Source organism: Danio rerio, chromosome 13 (genome assembly GCF_049306965.1).
Source record: "Danio rerio strain Tuebingen ecotype United States chromosome 13, GRCz12tu, whole genome shotgun sequence".
In the NCBI taxonomy this organism is placed as follows: Eukaryota; Metazoa; Chordata; class Actinopteri; order Cypriniformes; family Danionidae; genus Danio; species Danio rerio.
The window spans coordinates 19,755,046-19,781,274 of NC_133188.1; the positions used below are offsets into that span (position 1 = coordinate 19,755,046).

Here is a 26,229-nt window from a genome sequence, read left to right on the forward strand (position 1 = left end):
GTACATGTGTTGTTCATGATAAGTTCATGTTAGTAAATGCATTAACTAATGAACCTTATTGTAAAGTGTTACCCATTTCTCTAGTAACTGTGTCATAATATGCAAAAAAAAAAAAAGAAAAATAGAAATGCAGCAAAACAATTAAGTTCATGGATAATTAAAATAAAGTCACTATAATTATATTAAGAGTATAAAGCTGACAAACTATTTCAAAACAATACCTTAATAACTCTTGTATGACAGATCTATAGAGAATTGCAGGCCAATGTTTTAATTTCTGTTCTTTAAGTCTGGACTCAAATCCAAACCCAGCTTCATTTCATCCTTCAAGAGCACTAACTGTTTGTAGAGGATTAAAAAGGGATTTCCTACTTTGATACTCATATTAAACTTGTAAATCTTTTGTTTAACTTTTAATGTCTTTTTGATGAAACTCTGAAATGAAACCAACGGTGACATATTTAACATTTTCCTGTGTGACATTGTGTCATGACATCCATTCGGCTGGGATAAGTAGGCAACACTGTTCACTGCAGTCAAGCGCTTGGATGGGTGAGGATGTTTCCAGAAAAGAAAATCCAACACAAAACTGTTCTGTTTGATTTATAATGAGTTTTGAAATATGAAAAAAAAAAATCACACCAAAACCTTCCTTACTACTTTTACACTTGTTATTTATGTATTTAAATGGGTTTTTTAAATTGTTCATTTGTGATGCATATGCATGTTAATTAAAAACAAATTTTGCTTTTAAACATTTTTTCCAAACCTTTGATTATAATGAAAATATAGATTTGGCCATTTGAGAACCCCTGATGTTAGGTTATGCTTTTCATGAAGTTAATTAACCATTTAACGGTATAGTGGAAGTCATGCTAAACTTCATATACTTACATTAAACATTAATACAAATCAAAAAGAGCATTATTTGCCATTCATCAATTATACACCAAACCTGATAACACTTTAGTTTAGGTAACAATTCCCACTATTAACTGTTAATATTAAGGTATTACTTGCATATTTAGAATTTACAATGTATAATGTTATTCTACATCCCTAATCTTACCCAACTCTCAATAAGCAGCTAATTATTTAGAAAAAAAGTCTTAGTTATTGATTTGATAATAGCTAGAATTTCGTCTTAATATAATGTGTGACTCCAAATCTTAATAATTCAAATTGTTACAGCAAAAATTAACATACGACTGCAGAAAACAAAACTATAAATATATTTTCATCAGATGCCAATGTATTATTAATGGTATTCTACATCCCTAATCCCACCCAACTACTACATAACTATTAAGATAGATAAATAGACAGACAGACAGATAGAATTATATGATATGACAACAATATATAAACAGATAGATAAAATGTTACATACCATAGATCGATACAACGATAAATAGATAGACGGACGGACAGACTTATGGATGGATGGATAGATGGATGGATAAAATGATCAATAGAATAATATGATAAAATGACTGACAGACAGATAGAATAATTTATTCATCCCAAAGGGAAATGCATAAATTCCTGCAGTATCCACAAGTATGAATTAAAACAATAGCAAAAACAAATAAATACACCCATACATACACATCTGAGTACACGTATCTATATAAACATGCATATACACTGATATATATCAATCAGATACATACATTCATTATAAAAATATTATAAAAACAAATCCTTATTAAAAAAAGCAGTTAAGTCGTTTTTTAGCGAAAAGTCTTACTCAATTGCTAATGACTAGAAATGTTCCTTAAAATAATGTATGACCCCAAATCTTATTCAAATTGTTAAAGCAAAAAAATAACACATTGCTGCATAAAACTAAATTACAAATGTATTTTTATAAGATGCCAATGTATTAATATCAATGTAATTTCGGGATTTTGTAACAGAGGCAAATGTGCAAGTGTTTACAAATTAAACACAGGATGTGTGACATTTTACACCCCTACTGGACTATTCCAATCTTCTTGTCACCTTGAGGAAGAATAAATTACACATTTAATTTTGGGTGAACTGCTGTATCCCTGATCAACAGGCTCAGCTATTTCAGCAACATGTTGTTAATGAGTGTATAAAATCCAGCAGATCAGCATTCAATCGTTTTTTTTTTTTTTTTTTTTTTTAAAGAATGGGATGCACCAAAAGGCACACTGACTGTCAATGTGGCACCAGTAAAATGATTTGCTGAGTCTGATGGAAAAACTGACCTATGCAAACACCACTGACTGCATCTTGCATCTGAATAAAAAAGAGAATCTCCCTTGTAATGCTTTCGGTTGTGAAATGAGACACTCGAGCACATATGGGTGTGGAGTTCAGCTGTACGCAGACTTCTGACCATGTTGTTGTCAATGAAAATGATTATATAAGGCTGTCAGTGACTTGGGTAAACAGATTACGTGAACATTTTGTACAGTCTACAAAGTCCTAAAACATTTCATATAATGACGTTATAAAACAGAGGGGGGAAAAAAGAGCAGACAAAAGACAAGGTTTTCAATCAGAAAACGGCTGAAACGCATAACATCTTTTATTTTGTAGAGGTGAAATCTCGACTATTTTAGGTTGGAATTAATGTTCACATGGCAGCCCAAAAATAAGTTCTAGGAGAGAAAAGAAGACAAAACTGCACCTGATGCAAAAACCCCAGGAAAAATCAACTGGGAAGCGACTGAAGACAAACAGTGTTAGCTCGCCTAAAGATGAAAATTTGTTGTATATTGTATTGAAAATGTAATGCTTAAAGGGCCATGACACTACTACTTCAGAATTTTTTCAAAAGATGCATGATTAATGGGCATGGAGCTCCGCGAGCATAGGTCAGGAGTGGGCGTGGCCAGCAGGGGAGAAGGGGAGCGAACAACTGTTGTTGATAGTTAGCTCACAAAATGAGACACAATCCGTGAGGAGACGCATGAGTTTATAGTTCACAAAGTTAAAATGCAAAGAAATAAACAGTAATTTAATGCCCTGCTACATTTGTTATTCGTAAATTCATATACACATAACCACAATTTATATCATTATAAAGATAAGTGTGTTCATGTAAACACTATAAATGAGGATTCTCCCTCGATCCCCGGGTCTAAATTATAGATCTGAATGCAGACTCAGAGCAGCAGGTGTCCTGACCTGACTATTTTAACCATTAGCCCGGCTGGTAATATAGAGGATTTAGGCGAACACAGCAGCACGGCGATGTGTCTGAATGTGAACAAACTCCTGATGAAAGTCAACGTCTGCCACTTTGCTGTATGATCGGCCCTGACAAGATCGCAGGGAAAAAACATGCAACAAACCCCGTGGATCATGAAACAAACACATACGAGACTTCATGAACGGCTACTGCATGCCGTGGGTCCATGTCTCTCAGCTTGCTTGAAACTGGCAGTTCTGCCTTGCCTTCGGAAAGCACGTGCTCTCATGAATAATTAAGCAGCCGGCTCTTCTCATAGGATAAAAAAACTCCGCTATGAATAATAATGAGAAACTGACGCGTCATCATTGCACTTGCAGTACTGAGCTACGTCGCCGATTTTGATCCCGCCCCAAAAATCATTTTAAACCCGGAAGCTGAAATGAGCTGACAAAAGCTCAAAATTATCCAGTTTTCCAAACAATTAAAGCTGACAGGTGCTAACATTGTCTTAACTGATGCTCAACACACACAAATCTGTTAATATATAAAAAAAAAAGTTCTCCAGGGTGTCCTGAACCTTTAATATGTGTGAAAGGAATACATGGAAAAATATCAGTAAATAATGACTTTGTAAAAGTGGCTTGCCAAATAAGTAAAAAAAAATAAATAAATAAAGTTTAAGTAAAAAATATAGCTTAAAAACTATTTATTGGAAAACTAAGAGTTTGATAAAGCTGAAAAGAAACTAAATCTAATGCAGAACACAGCTTTTGGCCAAATTTGAGGCTTGTTTAAATTTTGGGGCTCGTACAATCTTTTTATATGCCTAGATTATTCAAATGTAATATTAATTTTTTATTTTTTATTTTTTTATTCAAAAACGATAAGTCTGATTGGTATGGGGAGATATAGCATAAATCTTGTCTGCAGAAGGCATATTTTGACCAAACTTGAGTCTTTTAGGCATGAACAGCCTAGGAGGAGATACGTTTGGTTTCGAGGACAGAGTAGTATAACAGTATGTTGGCTTTGTCACCGACATATTGGATGTCAAAAGGGAGCATAAACCGACAGCAAATTTTACTTCATGGTTGAACCTTCTCTTTTCACACATGGGGACTAAATGTACTGTAGTTATTTAACCAACTACAGGGGTAAAAAGGAGAAGCACATCAGCCAAATCCTAATCTGAATACTTTGAGGACGTTTTGACCTCGTTGTCTGTGGTTATTATAAATCCAATTGAATTTCTGATGAGATCTGATCTGCACTCTTTCTTCTGGAAGGGTGGTGACGTTTACACACGCCGTTCATTTGTTAACAAGAACAACACCTGTCGACATATAATCACACTCATAATCAATTCAACAGAGCCATGCTCAAATATCAATATCCATCAAAAGCCTCTGAATAAAGAAAGACAGTTAATGGTTTGTACCTGTTAATGGTCAATCTGACATGTCAAAGTAACCGGGTTTGAGTCTCGATTCATCTGGAGTTTCTTAAAAAGGTATCTGGGAACCTCTCGTTCTCCCTCTCGAACACAATCACTATGGTGACATAAAGGCTGTCCTAGAGATGTCCTATTTTAAGCTCCATTTGAGAGACACAGCAGCAGAAATTTAATTAAAAGAGGAAGCAGTGGACAAAGACCGAACGCTGAAGTGGCTGGACTTTCATCTCGCTCTTGTCACTCAAAAACAATTCATTAGAACAATTAATTTTAAAATACTCCTGCAGGCTTTATGAAGCAACTTGTTTTCAATCATCTGAAAGGACAGGTTGCTTCTCATCTAGACTGATCAGTTATTGTGTCTGCATACAAAACAGCGCAAAGCAAACCCTCGTTGTCATAAAATTAATGCCACTGACAGTGTCTTGAGGCTTATTATTTTATTATACATGGCCTTGAGTGGTGTACTGATGATAAAATATATTATTATGCTATTCTGGCTACATTTTATTGGTAACATTTTTAACAAGCAGTATAAACAATTCCATCAAGTATCATTAGACTAACAATTGGCTGCCAGGGGTCCGTTCTTCGTACGTGGATTACTCAGTTAGCTGGATTTGGATATTGACGATTTGACAAGATCCAGGATCGTTTCGTTCTTCAAAGCTGATCCGAGAGTTGTTGTCATGGCAACAGATCTGCTAGGTCAAACCTGATCGGGAGCAGGTTCAAATCATATAAACAGGATTAGATCGGCTCAGTTCAAGCAAAGATAATACAGAAAGTATGTACCGAGTTCTGATATTTTCTTACAGTAAAAGTTATATACACTTGGGAAAATAGTAAATATTTTTTAACTATATATATATAAAAGTTATAGTCATTAATAAAATAAATAAAGTTATACATATTAATAAAACGTATGCAATCTGCACCCTCAAAATAAAAATACAAAGACTGCCACCTGGTGGTGCAAAGAGAAAACTTATTGATATGAACTTTTTAGATCGCTTACAAATTGTGTATAATAGAAATGCACAATATGTGACTTTTTTTAAAAGCAGTAATACATATATGCAGTCATAAACATGTTTTGACAGTTAATATGCCAGTGATGCTTCACAAAAGTTGCAGACGCCTTTACCAATATCAAAATGCTTTTGGAAACAACCAGTTATTCTTTACACCGATTAAAAAACGGTTACTATAATAAAGAAAATCTTTTCTAAATGAAGAACTAAATACATTGATTTGCATTGAAATACATGATGAATACTCTTGTCTTGACAAATGAAAGTGTAAAGCCTGCAGCTCACAACAAATGTGAAGTTACTGCGTGTCATATTTAACAAACCGTTTACTGCTAATTTGATGTAATTTTGCTCACATGGATAATTGAATATTAATCAGATGATGTCATTACGCTGCTTTGCCGTCAGCCAATCGTTGCATTGCTGATCATGATTTCGAGGATCGATAGATCTGTCCTTAACAACAAACGCAGCGATCTCAGATCAGTTCATCCAGATATTCTAATCTGATTCGCGAACTTGTTTGGAGAACCAAACTAGCGAGAGATCAGTTATCAAGATTAAAAGATCCAGGATCTGCCAAATCATCTTAGATCATTTAAGCGAGGTACGAAGAACGGACCCCTGATAGCAACAGCCTCATTTATATAATGGTACAGCGACTGCAGTTTTCTAATTATTATTTTAAAAAAATAAATTTAACTTGATTCCTCAATATAAGACTTCGGGCAAATCCGCTCTGGGTTAAATATTTAAGCTAAAACAAAAGCCAACATGTCTGGATGATAATCACAAGCTAATGATTATCGTCAAGATAGTCAATGACCAACTCATATTTAGTGGCTCAAGCTCAATAAGCTAAATATACTATTTTTATCAATATACATTATGATGTTAAACTAAGGGTGCTGTCACACTAGCATTTTTGGTCAGCTCCTGGGTTCATTTCACGTCAAAGTACGATTCGTTTGGCTAGTAAGAACTAGGGTTGCATGGTTTACCGGTACTATGGTAGTATCGTGATTCTATGGCTCTAAAATACTGCCGTGCCACTGTAGTTTGTAAACAGTAATATCATCAATAATGGTCCAAGTGATCACAACGCTGCTTGCTAGCCAAGTCTCTTTAAGATTTAACGTGCACTTACACCAAGTTATGGTGTTTTACGATAGAAATCTATTGTGACAGTAACACGTATCTAACAACGGCACATATCTAACGTTACTGGTTTATTTACTTCACATCAAGCGATCTTTACATTGTTTTGTATACGCTGCTAAGCAACGCCAGGCACCGAATGGCAAGATAGCGCACATCGTGCGAGCCTCAAGTCGATCATGGTATGTCGTGGTGCATCCAGTGTGATACCTAATTCAACACCAGCGCTTCCCACACATAAGAATTTACCTCAGCTGCCTGGTTCTGTGTGCGTGAGAATACTCTGCCACAGACTCGGATACTCTGGTGCTGCAGACCTACAGAGACGCACTGGACAAATGTTCTGAGTAGCTTTGGAAAGAGCTCGAGGACACACGGAAAAGAAAAGCCTTTTACTAAATAGACTGATCCAGCTCATTATTTAGGGTAAAAATACGTCCTCTTTTTCCCGGATATGTCGTCTTTTTGGGACTTAAAAATGCATTTAGCCAGGATTTCTAAATCGCCTAACATATCCCGGATTCTGCTTTCATTTTCTTTAGAGAAGTTTTTGATTTACTTTATACGCAAACTTTGGCCAGTGCCCCACAATCTCTCAGCAGCACCAAGAGAGGGAGAGGGAGCAATTTTGACCTGTCAGTGGTGCACATGGAAAGTAGGAGTGAAATAATGGATTTCTTTTTTTTTTTGCTTGAACACACTGAAAAGAAACAGTGTCATGTAAAAAGTGTTAAATGTCTCTTTTAAAAACATCTTTGTTGTTTTAATTGTTTGTTAAATAAGAATAAGAAATCCTTCTGTTGCTGAGGGCCATTACAGTTTAAAATAAAGAACTGTATTACTTTTTGGGCAGAAGGAAAATTTAATTAAAATTTAATTATTTAATTTAATTCCCATATTTAACTCTTCTTTAAAAAGCCCAGAAAGAGAAAGGCCCAATCCCAATTCTATTTTTGTATGCTTGCCCCTTCCCCTTGGCCGAGGGTGAAGGGCTTCAAAATTTACCCCTAAGAATTGTGACAACACTACAGAACCTGCACACGTCATCCTATGTCATCGCAATCTCCTGCTTCATGTGAGATCAGACGATCGCGACTTCTGTGGTTATTCCAGTATTGTCATTTTTTGGTGATTATCTTCAGGAAATCATTGAAGGCATATAATATATTACCATAACAATCTAATGTGACAATAAGATCGTAACTGTACTGTGTATTTACACAGTGGCCATATTAATCCATGTAAACACACCAAAAACAACATTATCATTATTGCAGACACTGTAAAAAGCCCATTGACAGCCACTATACATTACTGACAGGGTATTCCAGTGTCAGAATGTTGTGGGACTGCTGTACAGGAGTTATTAATAGGGAGTATAGATCACGAAATTAGCGTTTTTCTTTTTAAAAAGCATGACGGTAAAACACAAACGCGGTTATGAATATATTGAAACGTGTTTGTCATAAAAATTGGTAATAATGACAAAAAATACTTATTTGTGGATCTCCTTACTTCCGGGTTTAGCAATACTGCTGTTGTGGCAGGTGTATTCTGGGAAATTTTCTTGCCCCTTGGTTTTGAGTCCTGAAAAATCTTTGTTCGAAGGGTTATTCACCCCTTCCCCTTAGCGCTACACCTTTAAGCTAAAGAGAATTGGGACACCCTCGATTTGCGCGTTCCCGTGAAGGGGTAGGGGTAAGGGGAAGAGCTAAGGGGTAGAATTGGAATTGGGAATTTATGAGGCTTCTGTGTGTAGGTTTAGTAACATCACTTGGCAAATGACATAGAAAAAGCCCTTTTTATGGTCTTTAAAGTAAAAAAACTCAACATTAAAAAAAAAAAAGGCTGAGAAAAATATCAATTTTCGATAGAAATTTCAGACAGCATTTAGAGAATACTGACAAAAATAGTAATATTAGCTGATTAAAGGCTTGCATGTTACCAATCTATAGAGGAAAAAAGTATTCAAATATCATAATTAAAAGAATATACAGATATTGAGGAAAACTATACTCTGTAAATAGCAATAGTATAAAGTACAAGTGATTTGTTCTGCATGTTTGAGCTTCGGTTCACCATATAAAATGTGCATGTGACAGGAATAAGTTATTTTCAAGTTGAAATAAAATAAGCACAAAAACATTTAATCAAGTAAAAGTACAAGCACTTTCAACTGCACTTGCGAAAAGTTTAAATCCCCCAAAACAATGCTTAAGGACACTAATCAAGCAAAGTTTCTTAAGTATCTCACACCCTTGATTAAACGCAATTAAAAACTCAATAAAAGCCACTTCCACTCTAGAATGTTCTCATTTAACAAAACTGACCATGCTGCGTCTGTCATGAAAGGTTTAATTTTTCCTACTTCAAAAATTTCCCAAATGTTGTTTACAGTGCAAGGAATTTTTTTCACAGCATTTCCTAAAAAATATATTTTTTTAATCCGGAGGAAGTCTTATTTTTTTTTATTTCGGCTAGGATAAAAAATAAATAAATAAAAAAATTAAGGTCAATACACTGTAAAACCCAAAAAGTAAAGGTAATTTAAATCATTTGTGAAAACTGATTGCAACAAACCATTTAAGTTCAAAAACTAATCCTAATGAGTACTTTGAACGTAATCTATTTGAGTAAATGAAGCAAATTGAGCACAGTAAAACACAATAAATGAAGAAAACTCAAACAAACTGGGTGAGTACTGTAAAACCCAATAAGTTAACTCAAACCATTTGAGGAAACCGATTGCAACAAACCATTTACGTAAGTAAAAAAGAAAACTAATCTATATGAGCACTGTCAACTCACTCCATTTAAGTTGAAGTAATGAGGTATTTAATTAACTCATTACCATCAACACTGAGTTCAAAACTCTTTTCAAATGAGTAGAATTAACTTTCAGTCAATTTTGAGTTAACTACACTCATTTCATTTGAGAAATTTGACTATTGGTTTTACAGTGTATTATTAGTCCCTTAAACAATATTTTTGTTTTATTGTCTACAGAACAAACCATCATTATACAATGCTTTGCCCGATTTCCCTAACTCCCCTAATTAACCTAATTAAGCCTTTAAAATGCACTTTAAAATGAATACTAGCATCCTACAAAACATCTAATAAATATAATGATTAAATACAAAATATATTATGAAAATTTTGTTAACACAATTGTATTTTCCTGTATTGATTATTATAACGCTTTGCTGGTTGCAGCTCTAAAAGCCACCCTAAACAAGTTAAAATACAAAATTTAGCAGCTAGAATTCTGACTAGGACCAGTGCACATAAGAGCACATAACCCCTATTTTGAAAAATCTGCACATCCTCATGCTTGCGTGCAAGGCCTTGAATGGTCTATCACCACAATATTTATCTGAGCTTTTAATTCCATACTCTCCTACACGTTCTTCACGCTCATCTGATGCTGACTGCTCAGTCAACGCGACTAAAATCTATGTGAGACCAGGCATTCTCTTTATTGGCACCTAAATTGTGGAACTCTTTACCTTCTGATATTCGCAATGCAGTATTCCTGAGTGTTTTTAAATAATCTCTTAAAACTGATTATTTAGAGTAGCTTTTATTTGATTATAAAATAATTTTAATTATTAATTATTTTATTATTCCATTTTTTTTTTGCATTTATCCTTGTGTCTTTTTACTGCTGCACATTTTATGTCTGTAAAGTGCTTTGAGATGCTACTTTTATGCTGTGTTCACACCAGATGTGGCAAGAACAAATAAATCGCGCTATTCACATATAAATAGACGAGTGAACATTTTGAGTTTATGCATCAAATTATGATTATGATTCATGCATCAAATCCGCTTCATTAGCAAGTTAAATTTACCTCACAACAGACGCGGATTCGCGTGATGGGCAGGGCTTCTTGCTAAATGGCTAACATGGATTTTATTAAGAGAATAGCTGTGTTTTTGTGCTTTATGAAGGCTAAAAAACAGCGTCGATTCGTTTGGAGCCGTGTCTGAGTCCAGTAGATCCTTTCAGAGGTGCACCCAGCTCTGTGAGCTCATAAACTCCTCTAGAAACTATACCTGGATGATGGAAGCTTTCAGCCGTGAACTGTTGTCTCTGTCGGCATTAGGGTTTTCCCCTCGGAACACCAACAACAGGCGCCAAGTCATAATCACGACCCCACAATAGCAAGCTCCTCGCTGGTTCATGCGGCGCGAATGTCCACTGAAGTTGCAATTTTCAAACTCGAGCAATTCGCACGAAACACGCAATACGCATTTTAAGCACATGAAACGCTCAACTCTCGCCGCTTCATTCGCGCGTCTCATGCGGCAGATTGTCTATTTGCATCGTTGCATTGACCTAACATGTAAATCACTAGCACTTGATGCTTCTTCTGCGTCTGGTGTAAATGCACCATCAAAGGCGATGTCCGCTTATTAAGTGGTGACATAAGGAATACTGTTTCCTGGTCCAAGCCGCTACTTACGTTTAAGGCCACTTTTAGGCCAAAAAAAAGTCAAATCAAACTTTAAAGACAATTTTATTCAAAATCATAGTGTACATATTAGTCTCTGGACTTGCTGCATCACAAAAAAACTAAATTTTAACAATTTATAAAAGATTCATCACTTTCTGGCCATTGGATATTAGGCATGAATATATACTTTACGATCGTGATTTTTGAAAGTATTACAGAACTTCATTAACGTTTATTATTACCATTTGATGAGTCTCCCCATAGAGTTTGACCCGGAAGGCGCTTCACATGACATCACACTTAACAAGCGGATTTATTATTATCATTATTATTAGTAATAAAATGTAGTGTCATCACGGCAAAAATAAAAGTTACTGCAACTATTGTGTTTAGAAATGTATTGAAAAAAATCTTTCTGTTAAAAAGAAATTGGGAAAAACATACTAGGGGGCTAATAATTCAGGAGGGCTAATAATTCTGTATATAACTGTATATACAGAATTCATCAAAAAAAAAATTTTAAAAATCTGTTGTATCAAGGATAGCTTTGACGAAGCTTAATTACCTTTTCATAGTGAGTTTGCAATGCTGTGTATTTTGCAGCATGGGTGGGTAGACCTATGTATTTATATATAGCTTACCTTGCGCAGCGGCTTGAGCTTGGTCTCCATGATGAAGTCATATTTGCAGAGTTCACAGCAGCGAGTGTCTGAGCTTTTGATCCACTGCTGCAGGCATGCCTGATGGACGAAGCGCAAACTCCCAGTGCAGTGACACGGTGTTATCAGCGGACTCTCATCATCCCCCTCACAGTGACAAATCCTACAGTTTATTTACAGAGAGAGAGAGAGAGAGAGATGGAGAAACACTCGGTCATCCTCCTAAAACCACCACAGAGTAACACAAGCAGTCACACACATTGACATTACTGAAACACAAAAGCAACTGCTAAGTTAAGTGCCACTATTACACAATATTAAGTATTCATGAGTTTGTTTTGTTTCATTTAATAGGTCTGTGTGTATCCAAACATGCATGCATTTCTCTTTTCTACTTGAAACAGTTAAAAGATCTGATCCTGCTCTGTTGTGATTAGTCTACTTTTTACACTGAAACCAATGACCATTACTATATTTGATTTTCAGCTGTGTGGTGTTTGATATTCATTATGGTGGCTTGAGAAAGCCAGAATACTGTTATACTACATAAACTTCTTCTTCTGAGACTAATTTCTATATGCATCTCCTCCTAAACCATTCATACCACAACCACCAAACTGGTCTGAATTAGGTTGCTATATCTTCTCCAACTGATCCGACTAACGGTTTTCCGAAAACTAACCCAGAAAATGCGAAAATGTCCCATGGACCTAACATTAGACCAAACTTTCTGACCTCATAACTGCCATACAGACTTAAGTTTTGGCTCATTTACCTCAAACTTTCACTAAGCCAATCACTGATGACCTTTAGCCACACCCTATCAACCACTTATGGCACCCTAACAACTGTCCATTGTAATAGACTTCCATTGTAAAAAAACTGCCATTGACTTTACATTGGTCACATTAACAACATACCAATTAATACTAGCAATATACTAACAAACATACTAATTATACGAGAAACATGCTAATTAATTCTAGAACATACTAGCAACATGCTAATTCATTCTATAAGCATACTAGCAGCATGCTAATGCATACCATAAACATCCTAGCAACATGCTAATTCATACTATAAACATACTAGCAACATGCTAATTCATTCTATAAACATACTAGCATCATGCTAATCCATACTATAAACATACTAGCAACATGCTTATTCAAATTAGAAATAAGTAGCAACATGCTAATTCATACTATCCGCTTGTTAAGTGTGACGTCACGTGGAGCGGCTTCCGGGTCCAAACGCTCTATTCAACTGAATGGGGAGATTCATAAAATGGTAATAATAAATGTTTACAAAGCGATTTAATACTTTCGAAAGTAACGATCGCAATATATATGTCCATGCCTAATATCCGATGGCCAGAAAGTAATTCATTGTTTTATAAATTGTTAAAATATTGGTATTTGTTATGCAGCAAGCCCAGAGATTGCTGTGTACACTATTACTTTATGTAAAATTAACTTTAATGTGTGATAGGAATAAAAAGTGATCATAAACGAATGATTTCTCCACTCAAGTGAATGGCGGCTTGGACCCGGAAACAGTATTAAATACGTTACAAACACGTCATCACTTAACAAGCGGATAAACATACTAGCAACATGCTAATTCATACTATAAACATACTAGCAACAAACTATAATTCATACTATAAACATACAAGCAACATGCTAATTCATTCTAAAAACATACTAGCAACATACTAATTCATACTATAAACATACTAGCAACATACTAATTCATACTATAAACATACTTGCAACATGCTAATTCATAATAAATTCATGCCAACAACATGCTAGTTTATACTAGAAACATGATAACAGCATGCTAATTTATACTAGAACCATGCAATAGATATATGCACTAGATATCGCATAGGGACCCTAAGCATGCGTCAAACGCCGCCACATTTGTACAGTGCTCCCAGGACAAATGTCATTTAACCGCACTAATCCAGTGTTACTACATGAAGATGCTGGACTTTAGCACTGTCTACGGGTGAAATAATGAGCAAACAAAGAAAAAAAGAACAAAAGTAAAACAATTCATAATTAAGACTTAGTTTTTTACATTTTTTGTATGTTATGAACTTTCGTGCTAAACAGGTAACAGATGATAATACAGTCTCTTACTGCACTGACTATGAGAAGTAAAAGCAGGAGAGGAGGTGTGTTTCAGGACACGGATTGGATCAAATTTAACAGAAAGGGTGGATAGTACATTTCCATAAACACAAACACAAGCTTTTTGTCAGGAATATCTGTGCGATCACTTATCCAGCAACGTAGAAAAGCGATGTGAAATTATAATTTTCGTCATTTAAAAAAAAAAAAATGGCATACTGACCTCCAGGAAAAATCCCGATCATAGATATATGTGTATTTCTCTTGCTTTGGATGGCCACAGTGCTTCACTGCAGCTTGGTCCCACTTTCATTTCAAAGGAGCGCTACCCTGTACTAAAATGGTGGCTCTATTGACGCATTCCTTCCAATAGACAACAACAGGGTAGGCGACATCTAATATATATATATATATATATATATATATATATATATATATATATATATATATATATATATATATATATATATATAAATTTGAAACAACTGCCTAGGAACACCTTTGCAACTGTCTAGCAACCACTCAGAACACCGAAGCAACCACCTAGCAATACCTTAGCAACGGCCCAGAACACCTCAGCAACCACCTAGAAACACCTTAGCAACCACAAAGCAATGCCTTGGCAATCGCCTAGCAACCACTCAGAAAACCCTAGCAACACTTTATCAACCACCTAGAACACCATAGCAACCACTTAGCAATGCCTTAGCATCCACCAAGCAATGCTTTAGCAATCACCTAGCAACCACTCAAAACACCTTAGGGCCACCTAGCAACAACTTAACAACGACATGGAACACCTTAGCAACTACATAACAACCACTCAGAACATCTTAGCAACATCTTAAAAACCACCTAGAACACCCTAGTAACGCCTTAGCAACCATTTAGAACACCCTAGCAATGTCTTAGCAACTGCCAAGCAACTACGCAGAACACCCTAGCAACGGACTAGCAACTACTCAGAACACCCTAGCAATGCCTTGACAACCGCTAAGCAACCATTCAGAACATCCAATTACCTGGCAACACCTTAGCAACCGCCTAGCAATGCCTTAGCAACTACTCAGAACCCCCTAGCAACCACCTAGCGAGAAACATGCCAATGCATACTAGAAACCTGCTAATCTATATGTAGTTATCAATCTATGGTAGCTGTTTCAGACTTCTTATAAACTACCTCAATTATTTAAACAGTAAACTACTTCAAACATTCAGGCTAGGCTTCATCAAGCCACCATGAAGTTTGTCTACGAACTTTACTTTTCTTTTTGTCTATAATAACTCTTATTACTACGTAATAATTGGTGTATTGATGTTATGACCTGACACTATTGAATATGCCACTCACAGTACAAAAAGAACACACCAAAATTCATCTTGAGGTTCCAAAATATAATTTACTGAGTGATGGTCTGTTAGAAATGCAGTTATTATGAGCTAATAATGTGTCAAATTGAATTGTGATCGAATTATGAAATCAAAAATGTGATTAATTGATTTGATTTATTATAATTCAATAATCTCATGCAAGCAAGAGTGTTGTTTACTAAGTAAATGCATGAAGATGATTGCAATTGTGATGTAGATTTTATGCAGTTAAACAAACTCTGCTTTTAATACACAAGAATTGTATATTTAAAAATAACAAGACCACCGAGTAAGTTTTATTGAGTCTAAATCAGTTTAAAGTGAATACTGAAGTCTACATTTTGATTTACACATTGACAAGTTATTGAAAAACCTTAGGCCAAAATTAGGTTTCTTAAACCGGCCAAAAAATGTTTTCCTTATAAGGCCGTAAGAAATTAGTAGAGAGTACATTCTTGTCTATATCTGATTATGGTGATTATCTATATATGGATGCAGCTGCTACTCTACTTAGAAAACTAGATTCTGTTTATCATGCTGCAATTCACTTTGTCACAGGTGCAGACTCACTTACGAATCACTGTATTTTGTACGATTCCTTAGATCTTTATTTCAAAGGAGAAAATTACATTTGTACTTATATACTTTAAAGGCTCTTTTAACTACCATCCTATCTTTCTTATTTGCTAACATTACATATAAATAATCAACACACTAGATTTGGTTCCTGTATTCGGTCAACAGTCCCAAGGGTTTTGTCAGAACTTGGCAAATGTGCTTTTTCCTTTTATGCTCATAGGACTTGGAAAGACCTGCAAAATCAACTTGATCTTGACACACTCCAGACTGAGCGCATTTAAACATCTTCTGAACCCTGTCTTAAAGAATACTTGTAATTGTTTTGTTATGATCTGACCTTTTTTATGAATGATGATTTTGTAACTATGTGGTATTGTTTACTGTGATTTTTGTGTGAAGCTTTATGTGCTGCCTGCCGTCTTGACCAGATCTTACTGGAAGAAGAGACAGCGCTGTCTCAATGTGATCTCCTGACTAAAAAAAGGAAATAATAAATTGCAATAATAATAACTCAAGAAAAGCACATTGTGTATAACTTTTACAGTCAGATTCACAGATTCTATAAGACTATTTTTAAATTGGCTCTTTTTAGACAATGATATTTGACTATCAAAGGGTTAATCTGCACTAGCTAGCTGACTAGTCAGTTACAAAAATTTCATCTAAACATTAATGAAATGAGTCATGGTGCACACCCCTAGTTTATATATTGTCAAAACAAAATCCCCTAAAACATCACTTTTGTCACATCATTGCAGATGTTTTACATTCACAATCAATCAGCTACAATACACACTACATTTAAGTTAACAAAGTAAACAATGATTTAACCTTAGATTTAATAGCGGCACTTTAATATTTGTTAAGATTACAAGCTTTAAATACTACAACACTTGTAGGAAAAACATGCTTTAGCCTACATTTTTTGGACACACGTATGTCAACATACAGTTGAAGTCAGAATTATTAGTTTACCTTTTATTTATTATATTTTCTTTTGTAAATATTTCCTAAATTTTGTTAACAGAGTAAGGAAATTTTCAAGGTATGTCTGATAATATTTTTTCTTTTGGAAAAAGTCTTATTTGTTTTATTTCGGCTAGATTGAAAGCAGTTTTTAATTTTTTTGAAACCATTTTAAGGTCAAAATTATTAGCCCCTTTAAGCTATATTTTTATTAGATTAAACCATCATTATACAAAAACGTATCTAATTCCCCTCACCTGCCTAGTTAACCAAATTAACCTAGTTAAGCCTTTGTCACTTTAAGCTGTATAGAAGTGTTTTGAAAAATATCTAGTGAAAAATTATTTACTGTCATCATGGCAAAGATAAAATAAATCAGTGATTAGAAATAAGTTATTAAAACTATTATGTTTAGTAATGTGTTAAAAAGACCTTCTTTAGGCAAAATGAATGCTACAGGCTAACAATTTTTGTTCCTTGTCACACTAATGATATTTACACAGACATAATATTGACCAATAAAGGATTGTTTTGTGCAGTTCTTTGCACAACACCAAATAAAAACAGGGCTCCCATTCGAAACAAAAACAAATCCCTGACTTTTCCTTGACTAAAATAAGCTACATTTCCAGGACCTATTTACCACAATTTTGAATAAATGTTGTGAATGTGTGCCTTATGTTGATGCTGAAGAGAAGAAGCTGAAGAGAAGAAGCTGTCATTTGTGTGCACAGAAGTATTCGGATTGCTTGATAATATTCTGATTGAACCATTGAAGACATATGGTCTGTTTTGATTATGTTTTTTGGAATTTTCCTGAATTTGGAACGAGTCTAACCATAATAACAGATGTAAAATTGGATTGAAACATATGAAATAGAAAAATTCCATTTTGACAAATAGAAACTAAAATTTATAACAAACAAAAGAATCCTTGATATTCCATGACTTGGACAATATATAATGTGCATCCAGAAAGCATTCAAAGCGCTTCACTTTTTCCATATATTATGTTACAGCCTTATTCCAAAATGGATTAAATTAATTTATTTCTTCAAAAATCTACACAGAATACCCCATAATGACAATGTGAAATTTTTTTTTTTTTTGAAATTGTTGTAAATTTATTAAAAATAAAAAACCTGAAAAATCACATGTGCATCAGTATTCACAGCCTTTGCTGTGAAGCTCTAAATTGAGCTCAGTACATTCTGTTTCCACTGATCATTCTTGAGATGTTTCAGCAGCCTAATTGGAGTTCACCTGTGGTAAATTCAGTTGATTGGACATGATTTGAAAAGGCATACACCAGTCTATATAAGGGCCCAGGGATGACAGTGCATATCAAAGCACAAACCAAGCATGAAGACAAAGGAATTGTTAGTAGACCTCCGAGACAGGATTGTCTCGAGGCACAAGGCTGGGAAATATTACAGAAAATTTCCGTTGCTCTGAAACCTCCAATGAGCACAGTGGCCTCCATCATCTGTAAGAGGAAGATGTTTGGAACCACCAGGACGCTTACTAGAGCTGGCCGGCCATCTAAGCTAACCCGATGGTCACTCTGTCTGAGCTCCAGCGTTCTACTGTGGAGAGAGAAGAACCTTACAGAAGGACAACCATCTGTGCAGCAATCCACCAATCAGGCCTGTATGGTAGAGTGGCCAGACCGAAGCAACTACCTGCCTGGAATTTGCCAAAAAGCATCTGAAGGACTCTCAGACCATAAGAAACTAAATTCTTTAGTCTGATGAGATTAAAATTGAACACTTTGGAGGGAATGCCAGGCGTTACATTTGGAGAAACCAGGTCCCACTCATGACCAGGAGCCTCATGTATCAACGCTGCCCACGCACAAAAACTTTGCGTAGCCAGGTTTCGATGAAATAAACGTGAGAATGTGAGTTGGTCCACTCCAACTTCCTGTCTGGCGTACGTGCATTGCTTGTGTGTGTTTGTTTTATTTCCACTCCTAGAGACAACTGTGTTAAGTTGCACACTACAAAGTATCTTTGAGCAGTGCAATGGCAGCTGTATGGGACAAGATCATCCGCATGTCTAGCAGGTATATAAGGTTTCCATACCATGCAGTTGACCAGCCAAACATGAAGCGCAATTTGCAGTGATTGCCGGTTTTCCCAATGTAATCGGAGCGATCGACTGCACACACATTGCTATAAAGGCGCCATCTGAAGACAAACATGCATACGTGAATCAGAAACATTTCCATTCAATACATGTGCAAATAATATGTGATGCTCAAATGCGCTTAACATAATACATGCACTTATTAATGATTTCTACTTGTGTTCCTCGTGATGAAGAGTAGGCAAAATCTGATATGTAGTGGGAAAATAAGAAGAACAAGTTAATCAGAAGCTGGATTGGAACCGGGTCCAGGAATAACAGTGTCAAAACATATGCTTTAGGAACTACGCCACTCGCGCTGCTGATGTCCTACCTCTTTAGCTTTGTTGTCTCTGTCAATCAAATGGGCAGAAATCACTCAACTAACAGTTTTTCTCCGGTCTACCTCTGATAGGAGCACCTCCAATTCACATTCAGTTTAAAGTTTTTCTTTTTGCTTTGCTTTTGCCATTGCTTTTTTGTTTGGTTTTGCCAAAGCAGAGTCATTAGCATATTCATACAGGGGAGGAGGCAGGGAGGGGTTTTGCACTCAGTTTCACGTTCATTCGTATGTACAAAGAGAATATGCGTGTGATTCTGCATACGCAGTGTTTCATACGTCTGATTTTTTTACTGCGTACGCACATTTACAGCTTTGCGTCTACGCAATGTTTTAGTTTAATTTCAATGCAAGTCTTCGTACACGAGGCCCCAGGCTAATACCATCCCTACAGTGAAGCGTGGTGGTGGCAGCATCATGCTGTGGGGATGTTTTTCAGCTGCAGGAACTGAAAGACTAGGATAGAGAAAAGGATGAATCCAGCAATGTACAGAGAAATCCTGAATGAAAACCTGCTTCAGAGCGCTCTTGACCTCAGACTGGGGACGGTACATCGTCAAGCAGGACAATGACCCAAACCACACCACCAAAATATTAATGTAGTGGCTTCACAACAACTCTGTGAATGTTCTTGAGTGGCCCAGCCAGAGCCCAGACCTAAATCCTATTAAACATCTCTGTAGAGATCTGAAAATGGTTGTACACTGTCACTTCCAATCCAACCTGATAGAGCTTAAGAGGCACTGCAAAGAGAAATGGGCAAAAATTTCCAAAGACAGGTGTGTTTAAGCTTGTAGCATCATATTCAAAAGGACCTGAGGCTGTAATTGCTGCCAAAGGTGCATCAACAAAGTATTGAGCAAAGGCTGTGAATACTGATGTACATTTTTCAGGTTTTTATTTATAATAAATTTGCAACAATTTCGAAAAAATATTTTTTCACAATATTATTATGGGGTATTGTGTGTAGAATTCTGAGGAAATAAATTAATTTAACTCATTTTGGAATAAGGCTGTAACAAAAAAATGTGGAACAAGTAAAGCGCTTTGAATACTTTCCGGATGCACTGTATATTGTATATATAAAGATTCCCTGCCTTTCAATTTCTGAAATAGACCTTTTAAAATTTCAGAACTTCCATGACCTGTGGAAACCGTGTAAATATCACAAAGCAATTAAGTTTGCCTCACCTATTCATCCCTATATGAACAATTTGTCTGCCATGGTCAGTTTGCTCAGCAGCTCACTTTCTACAGTGTTTTACTTGTGATACAGAGCCTTTTGCACAAATGTAGGCTGAGGCGCATATTTCCAACGAGCCTGCACTGGAATAAAACCCTTTCTCTGCTGTTTAAAATCACAATTTCACAGTGAATGAGGATTTAGTGGACAAAGCTGGAGTAGGATAAACATATAAAACAGGGGTGAAGAGTCAGGGCAGACAGATGCAGTTTCTTCGTTTTATTTACTACATCACAGTCCCACTGTATACATAAATCCAACAGCTGCCTTTCCTGCAGGATTCATGGAAATAACTCCCAATAAAAACATCAGCAGAACCTATAGAAGCATCCAACCGTTAAACTTTAAAATCACACCAGCAGAGGGAAAAAGGAAACGCTGTTTGTTAGTGGAAGGAAGGCTGGATTTGTGGAAAGCATCCTAAGGGAGATAAAGAGAAGTTTGAAGGCTCAATCTATTCTCTATGTAATATCATTGCTGAGATGTTATAAAGGTCTGAACTATCATGGGCTGCTTTGTTTTTTTGTTTTCTTCTATCTATCACTCGTGGACTTTTATGCATATAAATTGACTCAGGCGAAGTTTAATAAGCTTAGAGGTCATCTGGGAAAGCAGCATGTATAAACAACTGTGTGACAAATGTCAACATTCCTATTATGAGGAAAGGCATTGTTCCGCTGAGGCAAGCACTAGTTCAAAGAGAAGATGAGTTTATGGTCTCTGGTGCTCTTCAGATGACAGCACACATGACTGCTAATCTGGTGAAATATCATTTCAACGCATAGATCAACTGACTTTTCAATGACTACACTTGGACTTTTTAAAGCAGATTTTTTATGATTACACTGTAAAAAAATACTGTTGCCTCATTTTATTTTTCCACTGAATCAAATAATATTTTCCAGTCATCTCAACTTACATCATTCATTCATTCATTCATTTTCGGCTTAGTTCCTTTATTAATCCAGGGTCGCTACAGCGGAATAAACCACCAACTTATCCGGCATGTTTTTACGCAGCGGATGTTCTTCCACCTGCAACCCAACTCTGGGAAACATTCACACACACTCATTCACTACGGACAATTTAGCCTACCCAATTCACCTGTACCGCATGTCTTTGGACTGTGGGGGAAACCGGAGCACCCAGAGGAAACCCATGCAAACGCAGGGAGAACATTTACATCAATCAAACTGACAAAAAAATCTAAGTGTAAACTTTTACAGTTTAAAAATTAAACTAAGATTAGAGTTTTTTAGAAATTCGAGAGTAACTCGAAATGACAGAATTACTCTCTAACAGAGGATACATGTGCTGCTGAAGATTAAAGATGCAAATGAGAGGTTTGCACTGACTCTGGGCTATATGTTGTGTTGTTCTTGAACCCAAATAAGTACTAAATGCCTGCTGTGTGTAGTTCTTCAGTAGTTGGTATCATATCGGAGACTGTAAGGGTCTGTATGTATTCATATATGTTGCATTTATTCATTTATTTTATATAATTGCAGACATTACAGTAGTGTATTTCACACCGTCATTGATCTGCATTTATAATCATCTCATGTTCATAGAAAAGTTAGTAATAAACTTTTATACTTAAGTATTTATGAGTATAAAGCATCGGTTTTGTGAGAAGTAATTCTCATATGATATGTAAGCCACCTGTACAGGTTTACTGTAGTGCAGACATTTTCTCGAGCGAAAATGACGTCAACTGAAACTTTCTGTCATACATCACGCCCACCAAAAGGGTACCCTTGGTAGTGGAAACGCATATTAGAGATGATATTAGAGGTCAGCATTCGGGACCCGACCAGATTTTTGCGGCGCGGGAATAAATTTCCGAATAAAGCGCGGGAGCAGTCGTTAACAGGTTTAATTTGGGACGGGAACTGGCCGCCTAGCAATATCGCTCCCTACTCCCGAGCGAGCACGCGTATGTATGTGTGTAAATGAAATAGCGCGATGCTGTGTTTAGCTTGTTTGTTGCTGTGTGTGTGTATGTATGTGTGTGTGTGTGTGTGTGTGTGTGTGTGTGTGTGTGTGTGCACGCGCGAATGAGAGAGAGAGCTTTGCCTATGTGTGTGCTTGGTGCTTTTGTGTGTGTGTGTGTGTGTGTGTGTGTGTGTGTGTGTGTGTGTGTGTGTGTGTGTGTGTGTGTGTGTGTGTTAGTGCGCTCGTGAATGAGAGAGAGCTTTTTCTGTGCGTGTTTGCTTGGTGCTTATGTGTGCTTATGTGTCTTATACAGACAGCTTTTTATAGGCTGTCTGGACTCTGTATAGCTGGGTGGTTTTTGGTTTTGTTCTCCCCCCTGCTCTTTAGCGGGATTGGGCACAGCGGGTAGAAAACGGGGCAGGTCGGGCAGCGGGACAACAAATGCTGAATGTAAGCAGGAGCGTTCGGGTTTGGGCTAAAATCTGGCGAGTGCGGGCGGGAGCAGGATTCAAAATTTAGTCCCACGCAGATCTCTAGATGATATTTTGGGATATTTGTTATAGAATAAGTGGCTAAGCATATTGATCAATCAAACCACAAAAAAAAATATATATAAATAAATAAAAAAATTTAATTACAACTAATACAAGTTTATGCCAACTGCACATGCAATGCAATGACAAGGAAACAATATAAAGAAAAAATGAACATTTCGCACAACATTTATTCAATGCAAATGTTTTTGTTTTTCCACCACAATTGCTGAATTATTTATAGACACGGCTGCTGGTAGAACTGTAAACACACACAAGGGGACATATATTTACGTGCTTGCAGAGCATGGGGCTGAGTCCCTTGAAACGTGATATGATAAAATGCACATTTTGAATAGTGTAACTTGCTTTAAATAAAACCTGCTAAGTCTGCTAAATGCACAAAATGTCCAGTCTTCAGAGACTTGACTGCATTCATTTAACATTTCAAGCAGTACTTTCCAAACCACTATAGACACACTAGCATACATAGCTTTTATACTTACTGACACAAACAACAACATTCAGTAATTGACATCATGGTCCCTGCACACGGTTTAGCCACTGTAATGGATGTATCAATCATATCCTGCATGATAAAGACCCTGTAAATGTTAACTAGCTACCAGGGCACAAATGAGTGGGAAGATTGCTTGCGTGTCAACGTCCAGAGGAGGCTTTTCAGACTCAATGACCAGGATAATGACTATTTTCAGACGCGGCACATCCAGTCAAGGCTCAACAAGATTAGAAAACAGCAAAGACAAAGATAAAAACGAGGCCTGTCACAACTCCATCATCTTACAAGCGCTTTTACAGCCTGCGAGCTCAAGGCGCATCGCTTTAATAGACTCCTTTTGTTTATGATCACTCATATTTATCACGACTACAAAGGCCAGATTCATTTTCCCCACTCTCACTTCCTTTCTATTTTAATCAGGATGTATTAAGAACATTACGGAGAGCTAGATCAGATTAAATTAGAATAGAAAGAATCAATCCAATGGGCACTTTTAAGACATTCTGTCCGGCCTTTTCATGAGGTTTGGCTCAAGGCTCATTGACCTGCTGTTCTAGAATAGTGGTTTATTTAAACAAACAATTACTTTATTTAGCTCTCTATTTAAGTAAATACACTAAGAGGTATCATTCTTGATGAACTGTACTGTACATCCATTTTAAGGCCATTTTTTAAAAAAATCATTCACGATGTTTAATGTATTTGGTGTGATTCGGTAATTTTGTTACAATAATTAAGGAACATTTTCTACTCCATTTGAACTAAAATTTGTGATAGCAAAAATAATATATAATTATTTGTATTTATATGCACATTATTTATGGAACTTTTTACCACAATATAATACATACATTTTTTTAACATTTAAATGAAATTGCATCTTAATATCTCACTATTCTAACTTTCTGAATTGACCGGTAACATATCCCTTTTTCTCTCTCTCTAGAATTACTTTTAAAATGAATAACAACAAAATTGTGGCTAATGAAAATGGCGAGTGGCTAGTAATGTTAGAAAATCAGTAGCCACAAAAGCTGGTGATCAAAAAAGTTAATCTCAAGCCCTGAGTATATACAGTCAAACCCCAAGTTATTATTATTGACCTAAAGTTAATTTTATTCAATCTACATGAAAAAGGAGCAACACATCAACATTCTCAGCAACAACATCAGGCAGTCTGCAGTGGAACTTGTCCTTGGGCACCAGCAGACATTTCAGTATGACAACGACAATGAAATCATACAGCAAAAGTGGTGAAGAAATGGTTGGCAGACAAAAACGTAACGTTTTTCAGTGGCCCAGCCAGAGTCCTGACTTAAATCCAATTGAGAATCTGTGGAGGGAGCTAAAGATCAGGACGATGACATGGAGACCATCCAACCTGAAAGATTTGGAGCTCATCGCTGAAGATGATTGGGTGAAAATACTAGTGGAGACATGCAAAACGCTGGTCAGCAATTATTGAAAGCGTTTGATTTCTGTAATAACCAATGTATATAAAAGCTAAGATATATATACTTTTTCCCACATTGATGCCTCTTATTCATAGTCTTATTACCTTTTAGGAGAAGGCCGTATCATTTGCGGTCAAAAATTAACTTGCTGGTTGAATACAAGTAGCTAAGTCAGAATTTGCCAGGGGTATGAAAAATTTCAGGCGTTTAACTATAAATATAACCTGATTACATAATAAGCAAACAGAATTTTCTGAAATATCCAATATTTTTACATTAATAATCAAAAATATTCAGATGCTGTTAAAACTCTGAAATGCACCAGCACATCCACATAAAACTGTGTCCTTGCCGTGGGTCACACCTCAAGACACCTGAGCTTGCTTTGTGGCAGATCTCCAAGCCTGGGTATTTTAGCTCTGCTCTAAACCAATAAGTCTTGCTGGCCGATCTCTAAATGTCAGCTATTTTAGGAGCACATGTGTTTTCACAGCACCATGTGCGAGTGCTAATATGTGTGGGAAGAAACCTCACCTCACCTTTAAGGAAGATGTAAACAATTGATATAGCAGAAGACATCCAGTGAAGCTCAGGTAAAGTGCCAAGACTTTAGCTTAGAGAAAGCAGATCTTGTTGATCGTAGCTGCTTTCTGATAAGCCAGGTTGCATTTGAATGCGTATATTTTTCAACTATACAGTGGATGAAAAACAATATTTAAAAAGTATATCAGATATTAATAAGTTCATAAAAATGTTGGTGAAAAATACTAAGATGGCCCAATACTAATAGTGCATTCTCATGAGGCCTCAAGAGAGGACTTATGAATAAAGGGAGAAAATGACAATGAGAAAATATTGCATATAGTATGTCCAGATTCATAGTTCCACTCATATTTGTACTACACTTAACATATTTTTCAATTGTTGTGAAGAAAGCTCAATTTAAATTGTAAAAAATAATTAAGAGGGTACATTTTTTGAGGCACAGAGCTTTACCTAATAACATGCAGAAAAAGATGCTTAGCTGATGAAACATGAAAATCTAAAAACATGACCGAAAATAAAAATAAAATATATTCGGCTTAGT

General features: G+C 36.1%; 2 protein-coding genes and 1 long non-coding RNA gene across 28 annotated transcripts in view; 1 reads left to right on the forward strand and 2 right to left on the reverse strand.

Moving 5' to 3' along the window:
* Positions 1–26,229, reverse strand: part of vdac2 (voltage-dependent anion channel 2) — a 259,631-nt gene that overhangs the window by 55,305 nt on the left and 178,097 nt on the right. The window lies entirely within an intron of this gene.
* marchf8 (membrane-associated ring finger (C3HC4) 8) overlaps positions 1–26,229 on the reverse strand; it is a 259,237-nt gene that overhangs the window by 17,018 nt on the left and 215,990 nt on the right. For all 26 annotated transcript variants that reach the window (NM_001161435.2, XM_073919832.1, XM_073919833.1 and 23 more), the window contains one exon: positions 11,916–12,096. In NM_001161435.2, coding sequence (NP_001154907.1) covers positions 11,916–12,096 — 181 coding nt within the window. The remainder of the gene's footprint in view (positions 1–11,915; positions 12,097–26,229) is intronic.
* Positions 700–8,610, forward strand: LOC141377002 (uncharacterized). The gene is made up of 3 exons (XR_012388748.1): positions 700–3,152; positions 3,263–5,204; positions 6,288–8,610. It is a non-coding gene; the product is annotated as an uncharacterized lncRNA (long non-coding RNA).